Here is a 20,853-nt window from a genome sequence, read left to right as displayed (position 1 = left end):
CACCTTAGCAATCAGCAGACACCTCAACGACCACCAATCAGGAACATACAGGACACCTGTGATTAGGGCAGAAGGAGAAGAAACACACAAAAACACAGGATACCTGTATCCGTAACACAGGGCTGCACCTTTGTGTGTCCAACTGAGGTGGATGACTAAGATACAGTATATTCACGGTCACACCCCACCATGGCTAGATTTTCTTTTTTTCAGAACCCTTCCATTGAGAACAGCTCATCCATATTTTGCGCTCCTGTAGTCATCTAGCCAACTACATTGTGTAATTGTATAGTCAATATTTGTTTCAGTCTTTGTTTCCTTGCTCTTGCCAATTTGCTTTGAGCAATGATCAGTAGGATTATGAGCTGGGATCTTATCAATAAATAAAACGCACAACATTGTGAGGGTTCACAAGGAGAGCATGTGTTATGCTGTATTATAAACTGGGTGGTTCGAGCCCTGAATGCTGATGTCAGACCGTATACCACCGGTATGACAAAATATGTTTTTTTATTCTTCTAATTACGTTGGTAAGCAGTTTATAATAGCAAGGCCCCTCAGGGGTTTGTGGTATATGGCCAATATACCACGGCTAAGGGCTGTATCAAGGCACTCCAACAGGCATTGTGGTGCTCATGTGAATTTCCTTTTCAGCTTCCGACCAATGCCTATTATCGCTTAAAACAGTTTGCCCTTGCAGCGGGGCAGACGCAGACCCCGACCAGACTGTGATGGAGGAGGTGAGGATGGGCTCAACGACTGATGCGTAAAACCGGATCAGGATTGACTGGGAGATGTTGAGTTTTTTAAGCTGTCACATTCTGTTTCGCTACACAGATCATCCTGATACATCCGTGTATCCATTTAGTGAACCAGAATGTAAGTTCGCAAGATCAGGATGATTGGTACGAGGCTACTGCACCAGGCCACCAGCCAGTCGACCTCTCCACGGTACATGGACTCATCGCCCGTCTGTGTCATCTACAAACTTGAGTAGTTTGACAGATGCGTTGTTGGAGGTGCAGTCATTGGTGTAGAGTGAGTAGAGGTGAGAGCACGCATCCTTGCGGTTCTCCGGTGCTGGAGGATAAAGAGTCCGAAAGGTGTTTTCCTATCTTCACGTGTTGCATCCTGTTGGTCAGGAAGTCAGTGATCCACTGACAGATGGCGCTGGACACGTTCAGCTGGGAGTTTGTTTTATAGCAGTTCTGGGATGATGGTATTGAATGCAGAGCTAAAGTCCAACAACAATATCCTTGCATATGTCTTTGGGTTATCGAGGTGCTTGAGGTAGTAGTGTAGGCCCATGTTGACGGTGTCGTCCTCAAACCTGTTAGCTCTGTAGGCGATCTGCAGTGGATGCGACAGTACCAGGTGCTCAAAGGTTTTCATGATGACCGAGGTGAGCGCAACAGGTCTGTAGTCGTTCAGGCAGGACACCTTTTGTTTTTTCGGGACTGGAACAATGATGGAGGATTTGAAACAAAAACAATAATAATACAATAAGTCCTTGTAACACTAATAATACATACAAATGTAATAAATTGTCCAGATATAGATTTGGTCATTGTGTTTTAATATTCATCTCTATAATATAAAAAACATGTATTGATAAATTAAAAGGACTAGAAATTAGGCCTGATTACCCATTCCATACACCTCAGTCGTCACTAGTTACCACAGCCATAAACCCCCCTAGTTCTAAAATGTTCCTTCTTAAAATGTGATTTTAAACCTAACCCTAAAATGAACCACACTGCTAAACTTTTGCCCAACTCTAACCTTAAATTTAGACCAAAAAGCAAATGTTTTGTTTTCATGAATTGTTACGATACAGCCAAGTAGAAATTAGGTTGGAGCGACATCTGGTGGAGCGAAATCTTTTGCTTTCATTTAGAGAGAAAACACAACCCTATTGTCCCATTTGGACTGGTCGCCTGATGTTGATTAATGCCGTCCATTTCAGTGTCCTCGCTCACATTAAATTCACATATATTCTACAGACATGCCAATGCCAACACAAACTGGCATCGGTTTAGCGCTCAAAAAAGTATTCAGTTCAAGAGAGGAAAGCAGCCCAACATGAATGAATGTATTCATTCGAACATTGAAATCGAGGATACACACTTGGACAAAACAAGAGACAATCTTTCAGCCATTTATTGTTTTGTTTAAGTTACTTATTAGGTAATGCTTATAGTATTATAAGTTCAGTCACTCCTTCAAAATCACATCTAGTCACATGGAAACAGGACAGTCTTCTGTCAGTAGTGCACTAAAATATTTTTGTATTCTTTCCATGAAGTTCACCACAGACAGATTCCAAGAGAGTGTAAGGAAGCATTGGGTTGTCATCGTTCCATTTTTAGCACTCTGGATATAGAGGTGTCATATGCTGTGCAATGTCTCATCCAATAATTTGACATACTCCAAATGTCATACAGTAAGGGAAAAAAGTATTTGATCCCCTGCTGATTTTGTACGTTTGCCCACTGACAAATAAATGATCAGTCTATAATTTTAATGGTAGGTTTATTTGAACAGTTAGAGACAGAATAACAACAACAAAAATCCAGAAAAACGCATGTCAAAAATGTTATAAATTGATTTGCATTTTAATGAGGGGAATAAGTATTTGACCCCCTCTCAATCAGAAAGATTTCTGGCTCCCAGGTGTCTTTTATACAGGTAACAAGCTGAGATTAGGAGCACACTCTTAAAGGGAGTGCTCCTAATCTCAGTTTGTTACCTGTATAAAATACACCTGTCCACAGAAGCAATCAATTAATCAGATTCCAAACTCTCCACCATGGCCAAGACCAAAGAGCTCTCCAAGGATGTCAAGGACACGATTGTAGACCTACACAAGGCTGGAATGGGCTACAAGACCATCGCCAAGCAGCTTGGTGAGAAGGTGACAACAGTTGGTGTGATTATTCGCAAATGGAAGAAACACAAAAGAACTGTCAATCTCCCTCGGCCTGGGGCTCCGTGCGAGATCTCACCTCGTGGAGTTGCAATGATCATGAGAACGGTGAGGAATCAGCCCAGAACTACACGGGAGGATCTTGTCAATGATCTCAAGGCAGCTGGGACCATAGTCACCAAGAAAACAATTGGCAACACACTACACGGTGAAGGACTGAAATCCTGCAGCGCCCGCAAGGTCCCCCTGCTCAAGAATGCACATATACAGGGCCATCTGAAGTTTGCCAATGAACATCTGAATGATTCAGAGGAGAACTGGGTGAAAGTGTTGTGGTCAGATGAAACCAAAATCAAGCTCTTTGGCATCAACTCAACTCGCCGTGTTTGGAGGAGGAGGAATGCTGCCTATGACCCCAAGAACACCATCCCTATGGAGTTGGAAACATTATGCTTTGGGGGTGTTTTTCTGCTAAGGGAACAGGACAACTTCACCGCATCAAAGGGACGATGGACGGGGCCATGTACCGTCAAATCTTGGCTGAGAACCTCCTTCCCTCAGCCAGGGCATTGAAAATGGGTCGTGGATGGGTATTGCAGCATGACAATGACCCAAAACACACGGCCAAGGCAACAAAGGAGTGGCTCAAGAAGAAGCACATTAAGGTCCTGGAGTGGCCTAGCCAATCTCCAGACCTTAATCCCATAGAAAATCTGTGGAGAGAGCTGAAGGTTTGAGTTGCCAAACGTCAGCCTCGAAACCTTAATGACTTGGAGAAGATCTGCAAAGAGGAGTGGGAAAAAATCCCTCCTGAGATGTGTGCAAACCTGGTGACCAACTACAAGAAACGTCTGACCTCTGATTGCCAACAAGGGTTTTGCCACCAAGTACTAAGTCATGTTTTGCAGAGGGGTCAAATACTTATTTCCCTCATTAAAATGCAAATCAATTTATAACATGCGTTTTTCTGGATTTTGTTGTTGTTATTCTGTCTCTCACTGTTCAAATAAACCTACCATTAAAATTATAGACAAATCATGTCTTTGTCAGTGGGCAAACGTACAAAATCAGCAGGGGATCAAATCGTTTTTTCCTTCATTGTATAATTAAAAAAGGGAAATGTAACTAGTTATATAATCAGCAAGTACAAAATGTCCTCCTAGTGTCAGAGAAATAGATTTAATAAAAACATAGTAATTAACATACAACTAATTATCTTTCACCCAGTCACAATCACATCTGTACCAACCACCTGTAGCCTGGTCACAGATCTTTATGGGCTTTCCACAACTTAATTTGCCATTCCTTGTCCTACCATATTTTTTGCACGACAAGTAACAGACTTGTCTAACGCTACTAGTCTAGTATGACGTAACCAGGAAACAGAAAAGGCCCCTCTAATTAAAAAAAAATAATAATCCGTTATTGGTAATTAAAATGTATATAAAAAAAGAAGTGACTAATGGTAATACTGTGCTTTATATCTGGTCAAATGGATTGAGCCATTGTCGCAAACGAACAAAATTGCACTGAGGTGTGGTTTGGCAAAAATAAAAGGCAGATATAAAGGCATTGGGTAGGCCTAGTCTTCTTAGACGGATCGACGTGTGTTGACTGTCACTGACAGGTTTGGGAGGAAGATCACAAGGCACAGGTAAAAAGAGAGAATCATTTTCTAAATATGTAAACCGTTGCTTGACCAAAATGAACGTGGTATAAAGAATGAATGCACCTGTGTTTATCCTTCAATGGTCCCCATTTCAAGACTTCTGGTGAAATGGAATAAAATGCATATTTTCAACTATGTATATGTACCGATATACTGATTTGGTCCCCCTTTCAAGACTTCTGGTGAAATTGAATAAAATGCATATCTTCAACTATGTATATGTACCGATATACTGATTATCATGTCAAGATATACTCAATTCAGTAACAGTCACGTGTCATCCTTTCCTTTGTGAATAGAAAAATGGTAGAAAACAAGAATGATAGAAAAAGTGATAAGTGATTGTAGTTTCTGATTGAAAATAAAAATTAAAGAATAAGACATAAGTAAATACAAAACTTTTCTAAAAAAATTAAATAAAAAATAGGACCATAGTCTCATAAAAATGTAGTGACAGTCAGTCATAGGACAACACATCATATTCCCACTGGCCCACGATACCTAAAAATACAAGAAAGTGCTGCTTTTAGCAAATCAACCAGCTCCCCAGACTACCCAAGGGTTTGGAATTTTAAGGACACGCTCTCTGGCATTAAAATCAAGGTCTTTTGGGGTGAAACAATCCTGCGAAGTGACAAGTCCCCTTTCTAATAATGCTTGACAGCTGGGCTGTGAGGTGAGAGGCGCCTCAATGGCTCTGAAGCCAATCCACCCTCAATTCAGCCACCTCTTTTCCGTACCAGTCGTGAAGTTTGGAGAAGCACCCCGTCCCAGGGGAGACAGGACTCTCGAGAGACGCACCCCTCCTGCGCGGAGGCACGGGCGGAGGCCTGACCCCATCGCCCCCTCCGTTCCCCTCCCACGGCACACCAGAGTGGGGGCCTTCACTGCACCCATTGACCAGAGCAGAAGGCTTGCTCCAGGCCACCCCGTTCTCTTTAGAGGCGCCGGACAGGAGCTGCACCTCCTCCTGAAGGCTGCGGGCATGAGCTGCCCCCTGTGCGAGCGCTGCACCTGTAACCTGGGTAGAGGGCACGGTGGAAGCGCTGAATGATGCTCCCGATTTGGAGCGTGCCACCCCCCCTGCCTTCCTGGAGGACTTGGGCCTGCCCTGCAGCCCACCAGCCCCTTCCTGGATCTCCTCCAGCTGCCTCTCCAGCTCCCGCACCACCAGGCGCATGTAGTCGAAGCTGGCTCGCGACAGAGCCTTCACCCACGACTCCATGGCCGCCTGGTTCTCCGCCGCCATCTTGTAGACACGAGCCTTGGCGCAGTCAAACTTGATGGCGAAGGCGAACTCCTCAGCTGACTCGCAGAGCTCCACGGTGCAGCCCTCCAACACGATGACGCCGATGGGTTCCCGGCTCTCACGCTCCTCAAAGTAGAACAGCATGTTGCCCTTCAGGATCAACCAGCGCCGGTGATAGGCTGTGTTTCGCTCCCCCTTCTTGAACAGGAAGCCTGTCTTGTCTGGTGGCGAGTCGCAGGTGGCATAGTGAGCCACACTACGTTCGTTCAGCTTCATCACTCCTTCTCCACAGGGGTGTTCTTTAAAAAAAGTATAATAATCACAATACAGCATCTGGGTACTATTCCAACTCATCAATAAGACGATGTATTAACTAATTGTTTAGGTATACACACCTCTCACAACACAAGTCAGAGGCGTCTAGGATTAGACTACTGTAAACAAATTACACAGCTCACAAGTCCTATACCTGCCCATTTGTAGGTTACAAGTACTGTAGCGTGCAAACAAAGTCTTAAATTATTAGAATTTGCTAATGAGGTGCCGGGGGTCATTGTAACGATCTCTGCTAGCTAGAGCCACTTAGCCTAATGCAGTGTTTCCCAAACTCGGTCCTGGGGACCCCAAGGGGTACACGTTTTGGTTTTTGCCCTGGCACTACACTGCCGATTCAAATTATCAAAACTTGATGATTATTTGAATCAGCTGTGTAGTGCTAGGACAAAAAACAAAACGTGCACCGCTTGGGGTCCAGAGGACCGAGTTTGGGAAACACTGCCATAATGGCACTGATGTCATATGATTGAACAGGTGAGCTCTGCTACATAGCTTTTACCTGTCCAGATAAGTAATCCGTGATTCTTTTTTAAAAGTATTACAACAGGGCTGTGGTGCAAAAAAGTGATTTGACATGTAACAGCATTTTCTGCCAATAGTTGCGCCGAACACTGGATGTAGACAAGGGGTATACTCACAGATAGCTCTCATATCCAATTGGTGAACCCTTTACCGCAGGCCTGTTTGACCTCACAACAGCCTTGGAGGTCAGAATTCACCATCCCCTTTCGCTCCTCTGCCGGCTGGAGATGGATAAATACTGCAAATGGTACACTGTAATTTCGAAAACAAAAGACAGTCTCACACCACAGGAAAAAAAACGTATATTAGGCGGTGGAGGTATAGCTACCCACACATGAATGTTTCAGGGATAACGTTAGCTAGCTAAACTTTCAATAGCTTAGTTTAGATTTGACACGTCATCAGCACAAGGATGTAACTTTACCAATAACCCCTTGAAAACAACAGTGCTAGCTAGCCAATCCAACATCTGAAAGAAAGCTAACGTTAGCTAGCAAACAGACAACGGTCACAACATAAAACGTTAGCCACCTAGCTTGCTGCCCCTAGCGAACTGGCTAAATTTTTTTGGTCCAGACAGTGAAAATTATCCAACGTCAGCATATGCAGTTTGCTCGCCTTAAAACAGTATACTTTATTCTATGTCTGTCATTTAAATATATATATTTAAAATTGAGTAGGACAATTGTCCCATTTCCACAAGTGTTTTTTGTCATACCTTACGGTGTTGTTGAAGCGTCTTTTTCGCCTTTACTTCTTTTTAGCCTTTCATTCCTTTTCCCCTAGTCAGTCACGTGTTCCTTCAACACAGCTTCACGCTAACCAGCAGCAGGCGCACTTGCTATCCCTCGCTCCGTGCGGGAGGTGGTTTTTCTTCTTCTTCTTTAAGTTTTATTGGCGAATCGCAACCAACTGTACTGAAGTGTGAGGCCGGTCACGACCTTTCTATACCACTATATTCTCTTAACTGATCCTGAATTTCTAATAAAATAAAACAATTCCCTACAAACCTCATTACTCCCATCACCCCACCCAAAATACCACCCACTCCCCATTCCACATTCCCGTCCAACCTCTCTGACCCTGTCAAACAATCTCTCCCTCTACAACATACATTTCACAAAATAATAATACATGATCAACCATTTCCTCTACCATACAGCCATTACACATTCTAGTACCATGTTTCCCTATCAATTTCAAAGATGAATTCAATCCCGCATGTCCTAATCTCATCCTACACAACATAACCTCATCCCTTCTGTTCCCATTATATGACAGTATCTCCATACACATTTCCTTGTACTATAAAAATGTCTGCCCTTACTACTTTCATCCCATTGTCTCTGCCAGCAATCTAACCCATTTTTCCGAATCAATGTTTTAATTTCCTCTCCACCCAACTGCACCTGTAAATCCACAATATTATTTTTCACTGCTCTTTTTGCTATTATATCTAATGTAGCATTTCCATAAACACCTGTATGAGCCAGAATCTAACAGAACTGAATTTCAATACCATTTCTTTGTAACCATAACAACAGCATCATTAGTTTTAACCATATATCCTCAAGTTCTGACTTTCCAGATCTTAAACTACACAAAACGGATGCAGAGTCCCAACATATTACTACTCTTCTTGGTTACGCCTCCTCTATCCATTGCAATCCAACAATTATCGCAACCATTTCTGTTGAATATACAGATAAATCATTTGTTAGTCTCTTGCATAGATTAACATCTACCTCAGGAATAAATCCACCTGCTCCTGTCTTCCCATTCATGGGATCCTTTGAACAATCTGTATACACTGCAAGACAAGAATAAAACTGATTACTATTATATTGATCCACTATTGTTCCTACATTATCTTCTTCACACCACTGTTTCCTTTCTTCTATTTTACTTAACTAGGCAAGTCAGTTAAGAACAAATTCTTATTTACAATGACGGCCTACACCGGCCAAACCTGGACGACACTGGGCCAATTGTGCGCCGCCCTACGGGACTCCCAATCACGGCCGGTTGTGATACAGCCTAGAATCGAACCAGGGGGTCTGTAGTGACGCCTCAAGCACTGAGATGCAGTGCCTTAGACCGCTCCGCCACTCGAGAGCCCAGGTTAAGATCAACATGTGGTCTTGTATAAAACCACGGTGGCACATTTCCTATTGCCACAGATGGCCCTATAACAACATCTCTGAGTCCATATTCATCAACCCTTTTTCCAATTTCTGGGCCAAAACCCCTCTTTTGATATCGTTCATATTCCCAGCAGTCTTCCAATACTGTCAGTGTAGGATGATCTACCGTACAACTCTTCAGTCTTGCCCAGTATGCCAGGGCTAGCTTATTAACTGATACAGTGGTAGCAATACATGGTTATAAAATCTACCGAAAAGACAGAAATGCCAACGTGGGCGGTGTTGCGGTCTATATTCATCACCACATTCCTGTAAAGCTTAGAGACGATCTCATGTTAAATACCGTTGAAGCAATATGGCTACAGGTTCATCTGCCTCACCTAAACCCCATTCTTGTGGGAAGCTGCTATAGACCACATAGTGCTAACAGTCAGTATCTGTATATTATGTGTGAAATGCTTGATAATGTATGTGATATCAACAGAGAAGTATATTTTCTGGGTGATTTTAAATATTGACTGGCTCTCATCAAGCTGCCCACAAAAAAAAAAACGTAATTGTAACCAGTGCCTGCAATCTGGTTCAGGTTGTCAGTCAACCTACCAGGGTATTTACAAACAGCACAGCAATGAAATTACAGTATCAACGTGTATTGGTCACATCTTTACTAATGCTGCAGAAATTTGCTTTAAAGCAGTATCCAAATCCATAGGATGTAGTGATCACAATATAGTAGCCATATCTAGGAAAACCAAAGGCTGGGCCTAATATAGTGTATAAGAGGTCATACAATAAGTTTTGTAGTGATTCATATGTTGATGATGTAAAGAATATTTGCTGGTCTGTGGTGTGTAATGAGGAGCAATCAGACGCTGCACTTGACACATTTATGAAAGTGCTTATTCCAGTTACTAATAAGCACGCACCCATTAAGAAAATGACTGTAAAAACTGTTAAATCCCCTTGGATTGATGAGGAATTGAAAAATTGTATGGTTGAGAGGGATGAGGCAGAAGGTATGGCAAATAAGTCTAGCAACTCAACTGATTGGCAAATGTACTGCAAATTAAGAAATAATGTGACTAAACTAAATAAAAATAAAAATAAACTATACTATGAAACAAAAATAAATTATATAAAGAATGATAGTAAAAAGCTTTGGAGCACCTTAAATGACATTTTGGGAAAAAAGGCAAACTCGGCTCCATCACTCATTAAATCAGATGGCTCATTCATCACAAAACCCCCTGATATTGCCAACTACTTTAATGACTTTTTCATTGGCAAGATAAGCAAACTTAGGTATGACATGCCAGCAACAAACGCTGACACTACATATCCAAGTATATCTGACCAAATTATGAAAGACAAGAATTGTAATTTTGAATTCCGTAAAGTCAGTGTGGAAGAGTTGAAACAATTATTGTTGTCTATCAACAATGACAAGCCACCGGGGTCTGACAATCTGAATGGAAAATTACTGAGGATAATAGCGGACGATATTGCCACTCCTATTTGCCACATCTTCAATTTAAGCCTACTAGAAAGTGTGTGCCCTCAGGCTACCCAAGAATAGTAAAGCTCCCTTTACTGGCTCAAATAGCCGACCAATCACTGTTACCAACCCTTAGTAAACTTCTGGAAAAAATGGTGTTTGACCAAATACAATGCTATTTCACAGTAAACAAATTGACAACAGACTTTCAGCACGCTTACAAGGAAGGACATTCAATAAGCACAGCACTTACACAAATGACTGATGATTGGCTGAGAGAAAGTGATGATAAAATGATTGTGGGGGCTGTGTTGTTAGACTTCAGTGCAGCTTTTGACATTATCGATCATAGTCTGCTGCTGGAAAAACGTATGTGTTATGGCTTTACACCCCCTGCTATAATTTGGATAAAGAGCTACTTGTCTAGCAGAACACAGAGGGTATTCTTTAATGGAAGCCTCTCAAACATAATCCAGGTAGAATCAGGAATTCCCCAGGGTAGCTGTTTAGGCCCCTTACTTTTTTCAATCTTTACATACGACATGCCACTGGCTTTGCGTAAAGCCAGTGTGTCAATGTCTGCGGATGACTCAACACTACACACGTCAATTACTACAGCAACTGAAAAGACTGCAACACTTAATAAAGACCTGCAGTTAGTTTCGGAATGGGTAGCAAGGAATAAGCATTGTATTTGGGACACATCATTCACTAAACCCTAAATCTCAACTACATCTCGTAACGAATAATGTGGAAATTTAGCAAGTTGAGGTGACTAAACTGCTTGGAGTAACCCTGGATTGTAAACTGTCATGGTCAAAACATATTGATCCAACAGTAGCTAAGATGGGGAGAAGTCTGTCCAAAATAAAGCTTCTCTGCCTTCTTAACGACATTATCAACAAGGCAGGTCCTACAGGCCTTAGTTTTGTCGCACCTAGACTAATGTTCAGTAGTGTGGTCAGGTGCCACAAAGAGGGACTTGGGAAAATTGCAGTTGGCTCAGAACAGGGCAGCACGTCTGGCCCTTAAAAGTACACGGAGAGCTAACATTAATAACATGCATGTCAATCTCTCATGGCTCAAAGTGGAAGAGAGATAAACTTCATCACTAATTGTTTTTGTAAGAGGTGTTGACAAGCTGAATGTACCGAGCTGTCTGGACACCCATGCATACCCCACAAGACATGCCACCAGAGGTCTCTTCACAGTCCCCAAGTCCAGAACAGACTATGGGAGGCGTACAGTACTACATAGAGCCATGACTACATGGAACTCTATTCCACATCAGTTAACTGATGCAAGCAGTAGAATCAGATTTAAAAAACAGGTAAAAATACACCTTATGGAACAACGGGGACTGTGAAGAGACACATGCAAATGTACAGACACATGCATACGCACACATTGTGATATTGTTGTATGGTGGTATTAAACATTTTCTATTGTGGATATGTAGTGGTGTAATAATGTTATATGATGTACTGTTTTATATTTTGTTTTATATGTAATGTTAGTGCTTTAATATGTTTGGACCCCAGGAAGAGTAGCTGCTGCCTTGACACATCTATTCTATCACGTCTCACAGAGATAAACTCAGGTACAATATAATCCAACTGAGGTTTAAACCATGTTTCTTGTATACACACCACGTCCGGTAAAACATCTAAATCATGTATAAACTTCTTAAATTCTTGTCCATTGGCTATCAAACTCCTAGCGTTCCATTGAACAACAAGGAACACCATAATACTATTTATTATCCTGATCATCATTTGAATTTTGGTTCAGCATCCGATGTATCATTTCTACCGTAACTTTCAGAAATCCCCAGATTATCTTTGGATGCCTTCACCACTTATTTTATTAGTGCAGTCCTGCGCTTATGTGGACCAGTCATATTGACTGCCCTACACATGAAGGCCAAGAAGTCTACATGATCTACTCCCATGGTTGTCTCTGTAATAGAGCATTTATGCTCGCATATCACATTAACAATGGGCTGAGATTCCACTGCCGTCCTCGGAGCGGCCACTATCTGCCGATATGTTGTATGTGGAGTATTTTGAACACTAGATTTGTTATTCACGTTCCAAACAGTCTCAGCATAGGATACATTGTTTGTAATTTTGTACCTCTGCGCTTCCATGGCTTTCTGTTATACTTCACATCCTCCGTCACAGTTACAACATTTAACTTTAGCATCAGGCCCACATTTCCCATACTCGTGATCCCCACCACTCTTTGCACATCTCATTCTACCTTTGCATGCATTAGCAACATGCCCCATCCGTTGGCACTTGAAGCACCGAAGTGGAGGAGGCACATACTCTCTAACAGGATAACTGAGTGATCCTAGCTGCACCCTATTCGGCAGTTTCCCTTCAAATTGTAACAGTTCAGTTGTAGTGTAACAGTCCAGTTGTAGTTTAATAGTACCGTTGTAGTGTAACAGTACAGTATAATAGTGTAACAGTACAGTTGTAGTGTAACAATACAGTTGTAGTGTAACAGTACAGTATAATAGTGTAACAGTACAGTATGGTAGTGTAACAATACAGTTGTAGTGTAACAGTACAGTATAATAGTGTAACAGTACAGTATAATAGTGTAACAGTACAGTATAATATTGTAACAGTACAGTATAATAGTGTAACAGTACAGTATAATAGTGTAACAGTACAGTACAATAGTGTAACCGTACAGTATAGTAGTGTAACAGTACAGTATAGTAGTGTAACAGTACAGTACAATAGTGTAACCGTACAGTATAATAGTGTAACAGTACAGTATAGTAGTGTAACAGTACAGTATAATAGTGTAACAGTACAGTATAGTAGTGTAACAGTACAGTATAGTAGTGTAACAGTACAGTATAGTAGTGTAACAGTACAGTATGGTAGTGTAACAGTACAGTATAATAGTGTAACAGTACAGTATAATAGTGTAACAGTACAGCATGGTAGTGTAACAGTACAGTATAATAGTGTAACAGTACAGTATAATAGTGTAACAGTACAGTACAATAGTGTAACCGTACAGTATAGTAGTGTAACAGTACAGTATAGTAGTGTAACAGTATAGTAGTGTAACAGTACAGTATGGTAGTGTAACAGTACAGTATAATAGTGTAACAGTACAGTATAATAGTGTAACAGTACAGTATAATAGTGTAACAGTACAGTACAATAGTGTAACCGTACAGTATAGTAGTGTAACAGTACAGTATAGTAGTGTAACAGTACAGTACAATAGTGTAACCGTAGAGTATAGTAGTGTAACAGTACAGTATAGTAGTGTAACAGTACAGTATGGTAGTGTAACAGTACAGTATAATAGTGTAACAGTACAGTATGGTAGTGTAACAGTACAGTATAATAGTGTAACAGTACAGTATAATAGTGTAACAGTACAGTACAATAGTGTAACCGTACAGTATAGTAGTGTAACAGTACAGTATAGTAGTGTAACAGTACAGTATAGTAGTGTAACAGTACAGTATGGTAGTGTAACAGTACAGTATAATAGTGTAACAGTACAGTATAATAGTGTAACAGTACAGTATGGTAGTGTAACAGTACAGTATAATAGTGTAACAGTACAGTATAATAGTGTAACAATACAGTATGGTAGTGTAACAGTACAGTATAATAGTGTAACAGTACAGTATAATAGTGTAACAGTACAGTATGGTAGTGTAACAGTACAGTATAATAGTGTAACAGTACAGTATAATAGTGTAACAGTACAGTATGGTAGTGTAACAGTACAGTATAATAGTGTAACAGCACAGTATAATAGTGTAACAGTACAGTATAATAGTGTAACAGTACAGTGTAATAGTGTAACAGTACAGTTGTAGTGTAACAGTACAGTATAATAGTGTAACAGTACAGTATAAGGGTGTAACAGTACAGTATAGTAGTGTAACAGTACAGTATAATAGTGTAACAGTACAGTATAAGTACAGTATAATAGTGTAACAGTACAGTATAATAGTGTAACAGTGCAGTATAATAGTGTAACAGTACAGTATAATAGTGTAACAGTACAGTATAATAGTGTAACAGTACAGTTGTAGTGTAACAGTACAGCATAATAGTGTAACAGTACATTATAATAGTGTAACAGTACAGTATAATAGTGTAACAGTACAGTTGTAGTGTAACAGTACAGTATAATAGTGAAACAGTACAGTATACTAGTGTAACAGTACAGTATGGTAGTGTAACAGTACAGTATAATAGTGTAACAGTACAGTATAATAGTGTAACAATACAGTTGTAGTGTAACAGTACAGTATAGTAGTGTAACAGTACAGTATAATAGTGTAACTGTACAGTTGTAGTGTAACAGTACAGCATAATAGTGTAACAGTATAGTAGTGTAACAGTACAGTATAATAGTGTAACAGTACAGCATAATAGTGTAACAGTACAGCATAATAGTGTAACAGTACAGCATAATAGTGTAACAGTACAGTATAATAGTGTAACAGTACAGTTGTAGTGTAACAGTACAGTATAATAGTGTAACAGTACAGTATAGTAGTGTAACAGTAAAGTATAATAGTGTAACAGTACATTATAATAGTGTAAGAGTACAGTTGTAGTGTAACAGTACAGTATAATAGTGTAACAGTACAGTATAATAGTGTAACGGTACAGTATAAGTACAGTATAATAGTGTAACAGTACAGTATAATAGTGTAACAATACAGGATAATAGTGTAACAGTACAGTACAATAGTGTAACAGTACAGTACAATAGTGTAACAGTACAGTTGTAGTGTAACAGTACAGCATAATAGTGTAACAGTATAGTATAATAGTCTAACAGTACAGTATAATAGTGTAACAGTATAGTATAGTAGTGTAACAGTACAGTATAATAGTGTAACAGTACAGTGTAATAGTGTAACAGTACAGTGTAATAGTGTAACAGTACAGTGTAATAGTGTAACAGTACAGTATAGTAGTGTAACAGTACAGTATAGTAGTGTAACAGTACAGTATAGTAGTGTAACAGTACAGTATAATAGTGTAACAGTACAGTATAATAGTGTAACAGTACAGTATAATAGTGTAACAGTACAGTTGTAGTGTAACAGTACAGCATAATAGTGTAACAGTACATTATAATAGTGTAACAGTACAGTATAATAGTGTAACAGTACAGTTGTAGTGTAACAGTACAGTATAATAGTGAAACAGTACAGTATACTAGTGTAACAGTACAGTATAATAGTGTAACAGTACAGTATAATAGTGTAACAATACAGTTGTAGTGTAACAGTACAGTATAGTAGTGTAACAGTACAGTACAATAGTGTAACAGTACAGTATAATAGTGTAACTGTACAGTTGTAGTGTAACAGTACAGCATAATAGTGTAACAGTATAGTAGTGTAACAGTACAGTATAATAGTGTAACAGTACAGTATAATAGTGTAACAGTACAGTATAATAGTGTAACAGTACAGCATAATAGTGTAACAGTACAGTATAATAGTGTAACAGTACAGTTGTAGTGTAACAGTACAGTATAATAGTGTAACAGTACAGTATAGTAGTGTAACAGTAAAGTATAATAGTGTAACAGTACATTATAATAGTGTTACAGTACAGTATAATAGTGTAAGAGTACAATTGTAGTGTAACAGTACAGTATAATAGTGTAACAGTACAGTATAATAGTGTAACGGTACAGTATAAGTACAGTATAATAGTGTAACAGTACAGTATAATAGTGTAACATTACAGTATAATAGTGTAACAGTACAGTACAATAGTGTAACAGTACAGTACAATAGTGTAACAGTACAGTATAATAGTGTAACAGTACAGTTGTAGTGTAACAGTACAGCATAATAGTGTAACAGTATAGTATAATAGTGTAACAGTACAGTATAATAGTGTAACAGTATAGTATAGTAGTGTAACAGTACAGTATAATAGTGTAACAGTACAGTGTAATAGTGTAACAGTACAGTGTAATAGTGTAACAGTACAGTATAATAGTGTAACAGTACAGTATAGTAGTGTAACAGTACAGTATAATAGTGTAACAGTACAGTATAATAGTGTAACAGTACAGTATAATAGTGTAACAGTACAGTATAGTAGTGTAACAGTACAGCATAATAGTGTAACAGTACAGTATAATAGTGTAACAGTACAGTATAATAGTGTAACAGTACAGTATAATAGTGTAACAGTACAGTCTTTTTGCTTGTAATCCCTTTCACCTCAGTAACTTTTCCTTCTTTCAGGGAAGCCTTATCTTCTTCCATGGAAACTGTAAGTCGCTCTGGATAAGAGCGTCTGCTAAATGACTAAAATGTAAAATGTAAAAAAATGAAACTTCCACTGGCATCCCAGCAATTACTCCTCTCAGTTTAGACATAGCACCGGGAATGTAACATTTCACCCAACCCCCCATTTAGTGAGTTCAATTTCTCAAAACTTTCTCCTGATGAATATTACTATTTGCAGTGATCAAGACCTTCACCTAACCCAGCGGTTTGGCATCCTTAATAACCCCAATCTCTTCCCTAATTGCTTTTGTCAAATGCAAAGGATGGAAGTACTTACTTGCTGGTTCTGGGAACACTACCATAACTTTATAACTTTCTACTCCAACCTCTTTGTCTAGAGTGCTCCTGTTCTTTACAGGTCTCCTCTCAACACTACCCGTTGTTTCCCCAGCAGTATTCATCCCTCCATCTCCCTCATTCTGATTCCTCTTACTCCTGTTCCTCCTATTTACAACAGGTGTAAATAGCTGATCATCACTGGTTATATCATCATTATCAAAATTCTTTGCCATAACGCTACCATCTGAACTATCCGCCATGCCGACCCCAGACACAGTACAGTTATGCCAAATCCGCCAAAAAAACTATGATACAGCTTGTTACCTACTGTCCGAAGCCCACGTTCGCAGCTACGCTCCCGCCGAGAAGTTGTAGAATGGTTCTAAACTAGTGCACATGGAATGCCCAGAATACCAGACACGCCTGATCCGGGTAAATCAATCGCATTATAGGGGTGGAAGAGGCGGTGAGATTCTGCTGTCTGTCACACAATGTGGGTGAAGGAGGTTGTTTCTGGACTCTTGTTTTGCTGTTAACACATTGACAGGAAAATAATAAGGTGTCAATATTCACTACATTAACAAAAGTATGTGGACACCTGCATGTCCAGCATCTCATTCCAAAATCATGGGCATTAATATGGGCTTGGTTCCCCCCTTTGCTGCTATAACAGCCTCCACTCTTCTGGGAAGGCTTTCCACTAGATGTTGGAACGTTGCTGCGGGGACTTGCTTCCATTCAGCCACAAGAGCGTTAGTGTGGTCGGGCACTGATGTTGGGTGATTAGGCCTGGCTAGCAGTCGGCGTTCCAATTCATCCCCAAGATGTTCGATGGGGTTGAGGTCATGGCTCTGTCTGTGCAGGCCAGTCAAGTTCTTCCACACCGATCTCGACAAACCATTTCTGTATGGACCTCGCTTTGTGAACGGGAACATTGTCATGCTGAAACAGGAAAGGGACTTCCCCAAAAGGTTGCCACAAAGTTGGAAGCATAGAATTGCTAGAATGTAATTCATTGGATGCTGTAGCATTAAGATTTCCCTTCAGATTTCCCCAGACCATTATTCCTCCTCCACCAAACTTTACAGTTGGCACTATGCATTGGGGCAGATAGCGTTCTCCTGGCATCCACCAAACCCAGATTCGTCCGTCGGACTGCCAGATGGTGAAGTGTGATTCATCACTCCAGAGAACGCGTTTCCACTGCTCCAGAGTCCAATGGTGGCGAGCTTTACACCACTCCAGCTGACACTTGGCATTGCGCATGGTGAACTTAGGCTTGTGTGCGGCTGCTCGGCCATGGAAACCCATTTCATGAAGCTCCCGACGAACAGTTATTGTGCTGACGTTGCTTCCATAGGCAGTTTGGAACTCGGTAGTGAGTGTTGCAACCGAGGACAGGCCATTTTTACATGTTTCAGCACTCAGTGGCCCCGTTCTGTTTCCACTTCACAATAACAGCACTTACAGTTGACCGGTGCAGCTCTCCCAGGGCAGAAATTTGACGAACTGACTTCTTGGAAAGGTGGCATCCTATGACGGTGCCACGTTGAAAGTCACTGAGCTCTTCAGTAAGGCCATTCTACTGCCAATGTTTGTCTATGGAGATTGCATGGCGGTGTGCTCGATTTCATACACCTGTCAGTAACGGGTGTGGCTGAAATAGCCGAATCCACTAATTTGAAGGGGTGTCCACATACTGCTGTATATATAGTGTAGCTTAGCCAACTACATTTCCTTACACAGTGTGTATCATGGATGACACCTCTGGAAGTGTGCCTACAGTCGTCTCTGAGTTCCAGAAAAATCTGCTCTAGCAACAGCAACATCTGGGGCTCTTGAACAAAGGTAGACCAATATCAGAGGGATCTATTTGTCCCAGTTCCTTTGATTCCAAATGGAGAATATATGGGTATTATAAATCTATTCATTCGATGAATGCATGTTTGTTTTTTACATTGAAAGTCTTAGGCTACTTGGGACGATGGTCTTACATGGTACAATGATGAAAATATGAATTGTCTTCCTTTTGCCTCTTCTGTTTGTTCCCTTTGAAATGGGTTTTTGACTCTCATTGATCATCTGAGATAATGACAGTAGCAACAGATTGGATGAGCATGAGCTCTTGCATTAATAGTAACTTTTTTATTTGACTTATAGCGGGGTGTAGGTCATTGACCTTTCAAATAGCTTTAGAAGCAGGCATTGTCATTTCAAATCAACACAATCAACACATACTTGAAATGATTCTGTAATTAATATGTTAAAGGAAAAAACAAAGTATAAAGACTAACATAAGTGCAAAGTGCAAATTATGTCCAAAGATGTGGACACGTACATTGTTTCCCCAACACGTCATTGACAACGTTTGTTTTGTTTTGTCCAGAGAGACAACACAGTCACAAAGTCCACATCAACTAAGGGTGGGCTGAAGTGAGGTGCACTCCAGTTGGTGGAAGGGGCAGCAGGTCCTAATAGCCTCTCCAGGAAATGCATAGCAAACCACAGCGATGACAGGAGGAAGTGGAAGAAGAATGAGTCATGCATTCATTCAGCATCATGCCTCCTCTGAATAGCACAACAATGTATTTGGTTTAATCTAGTTTTCTTTCACGTTTTACAATATTTTTTTCAGCCCCTGTAACATAGCAATAATGTGTTTATACAGTGCCTTCGGAAAGTATTCAGACCCCTTGACTTTTTCCACATTTTGTTACGTTACAGCCTTATTCGAAAATGTATTATATTTTAAAAATCCTCAGCAATCTACACACAATACCACATAATGACAAAGCGAAAACAGTTTTTTTGAAATGTTTGCAAATTTATTAAACATATAAAACAGAACTACCTTATTTACATAAGTATTCAGACCCTTTGCTATGAGACTTGAAATTGAGCTCAGGTTCATCCTGTTTCCATTTATCATCCTTGAGATGTTTCGACAACTTGATTGGAATCCACTTGTGGTAAATTCAATTGATTGGACATAATATGGAAAGGCACACACTGGTCTATATAAGGTCCCACAGTCGACAGTGCATGTCAGAGCAAAAACCAAGCCATGAGGTCGAAGAAATTGTCTGTAGAGCTCCGAGACAGGATTGTGTTGAGGCACAGATCTGGGGAAGGGTACCAAAACATTTCTGCAGTATTGAAGGTCCCCAAGAACACAGTGGCCTCCATCATTCTTAAATGGAAGAAGTTTGGAACCACCAAGACTCTTCCTAGAGCTGGCCGTCGGGCCAAACTGAGCAATCGGGGGAGAAGGGTCTTGGTCAGGGAGGTGACCAAGAACCGGATGGTCACTCTGACAGAGCTCCAGAGTCCTCTGTGGAGATGGGAGAACCTTCCAGAAGGACAATCATCTCTGCAGCACTCCACCAATCAGGCCTTTATGGTAGAGTGACCAGACGGAAGCCACTCCTCAGTAAAAGGCACATGACAGCACGCTTGGAGTTTGCCAAAAGGCACCTAAAGACTCTCAGGTTCTCTGGTCTGATGAAACCAAGATTGAACTCTTTGGCCTGAATGCCAAGTGTCACGTCTGGAGGAAACCTGGCACTATCCCTACGGTGAAGCATGGTGGTGGCAGCATCATGCTGTGGGGATGTTTTTCAGCAGCAGGGACTGGGAGACTACTCAGGATCGAGGGAAAGATGAACGGAGCAAAGTACAGAGAGATCCTTGATGAAAACCTTGTCCAGAGCGCTCAGGACCTCAGACTAGGGCGAAGGTTCACCTTCCAATAGGACAACGACCCTAAGCACACAGCCAAGACAACGCAGGAGTGGCTTCGGGACAAGTCTCTGAATGTCCTTGAGTGGTCCAGTCAGAGCCCGGACTTGAAGCCGATCGAACATCTCTGGAGAAACCTGAACATAGCTGTGCAGCGACGCTCCCCATCCAACCTGACA

The 20,853-nt window shown here is 40.7% G+C and overlaps 1 protein-coding gene across 1 annotated transcript; it reads right to left on the bottom strand.

Annotated features, from left to right (window-relative positions):
• Positions 1-3,944: 3,944 nt before the first annotated feature.
• On the bottom strand, positions 3,945-7,522 carry pheta1 (PH domain containing endocytic trafficking adaptor 1). The gene is made up of 3 exons (XM_041899872.2): positions 7,421-7,522; positions 6,819-6,954; positions 3,945-6,143 (listed from the first exon to the last, which is right to left on the bottom strand). The coding sequence occupies exon 3, from the start codon at positions 6,118-6,120 to the stop codon at positions 5,284-5,286; it is 837 nt and encodes a 278-aa protein (XP_041755806.1). The 5' UTR covers positions 6,121-6,143; positions 6,819-6,954; positions 7,421-7,522; the 3' UTR covers positions 3,945-5,283.
• Between the last annotated feature and the right edge of the window lie 13,331 nt (positions 7,523-20,853).

The sequence above is a fragment of the Coregonus clupeaformis genome, chromosome 16, assembly GCF_020615455.1.
Source record: "Coregonus clupeaformis isolate EN_2021a chromosome 16, ASM2061545v1, whole genome shotgun sequence".
Lineage (NCBI taxonomy): Eukaryota > Metazoa > Chordata > Actinopteri > Salmoniformes > Salmonidae > Coregonus > Coregonus clupeaformis.
This window is presented reverse-complemented; position numbering and strand designations above follow the sequence as displayed.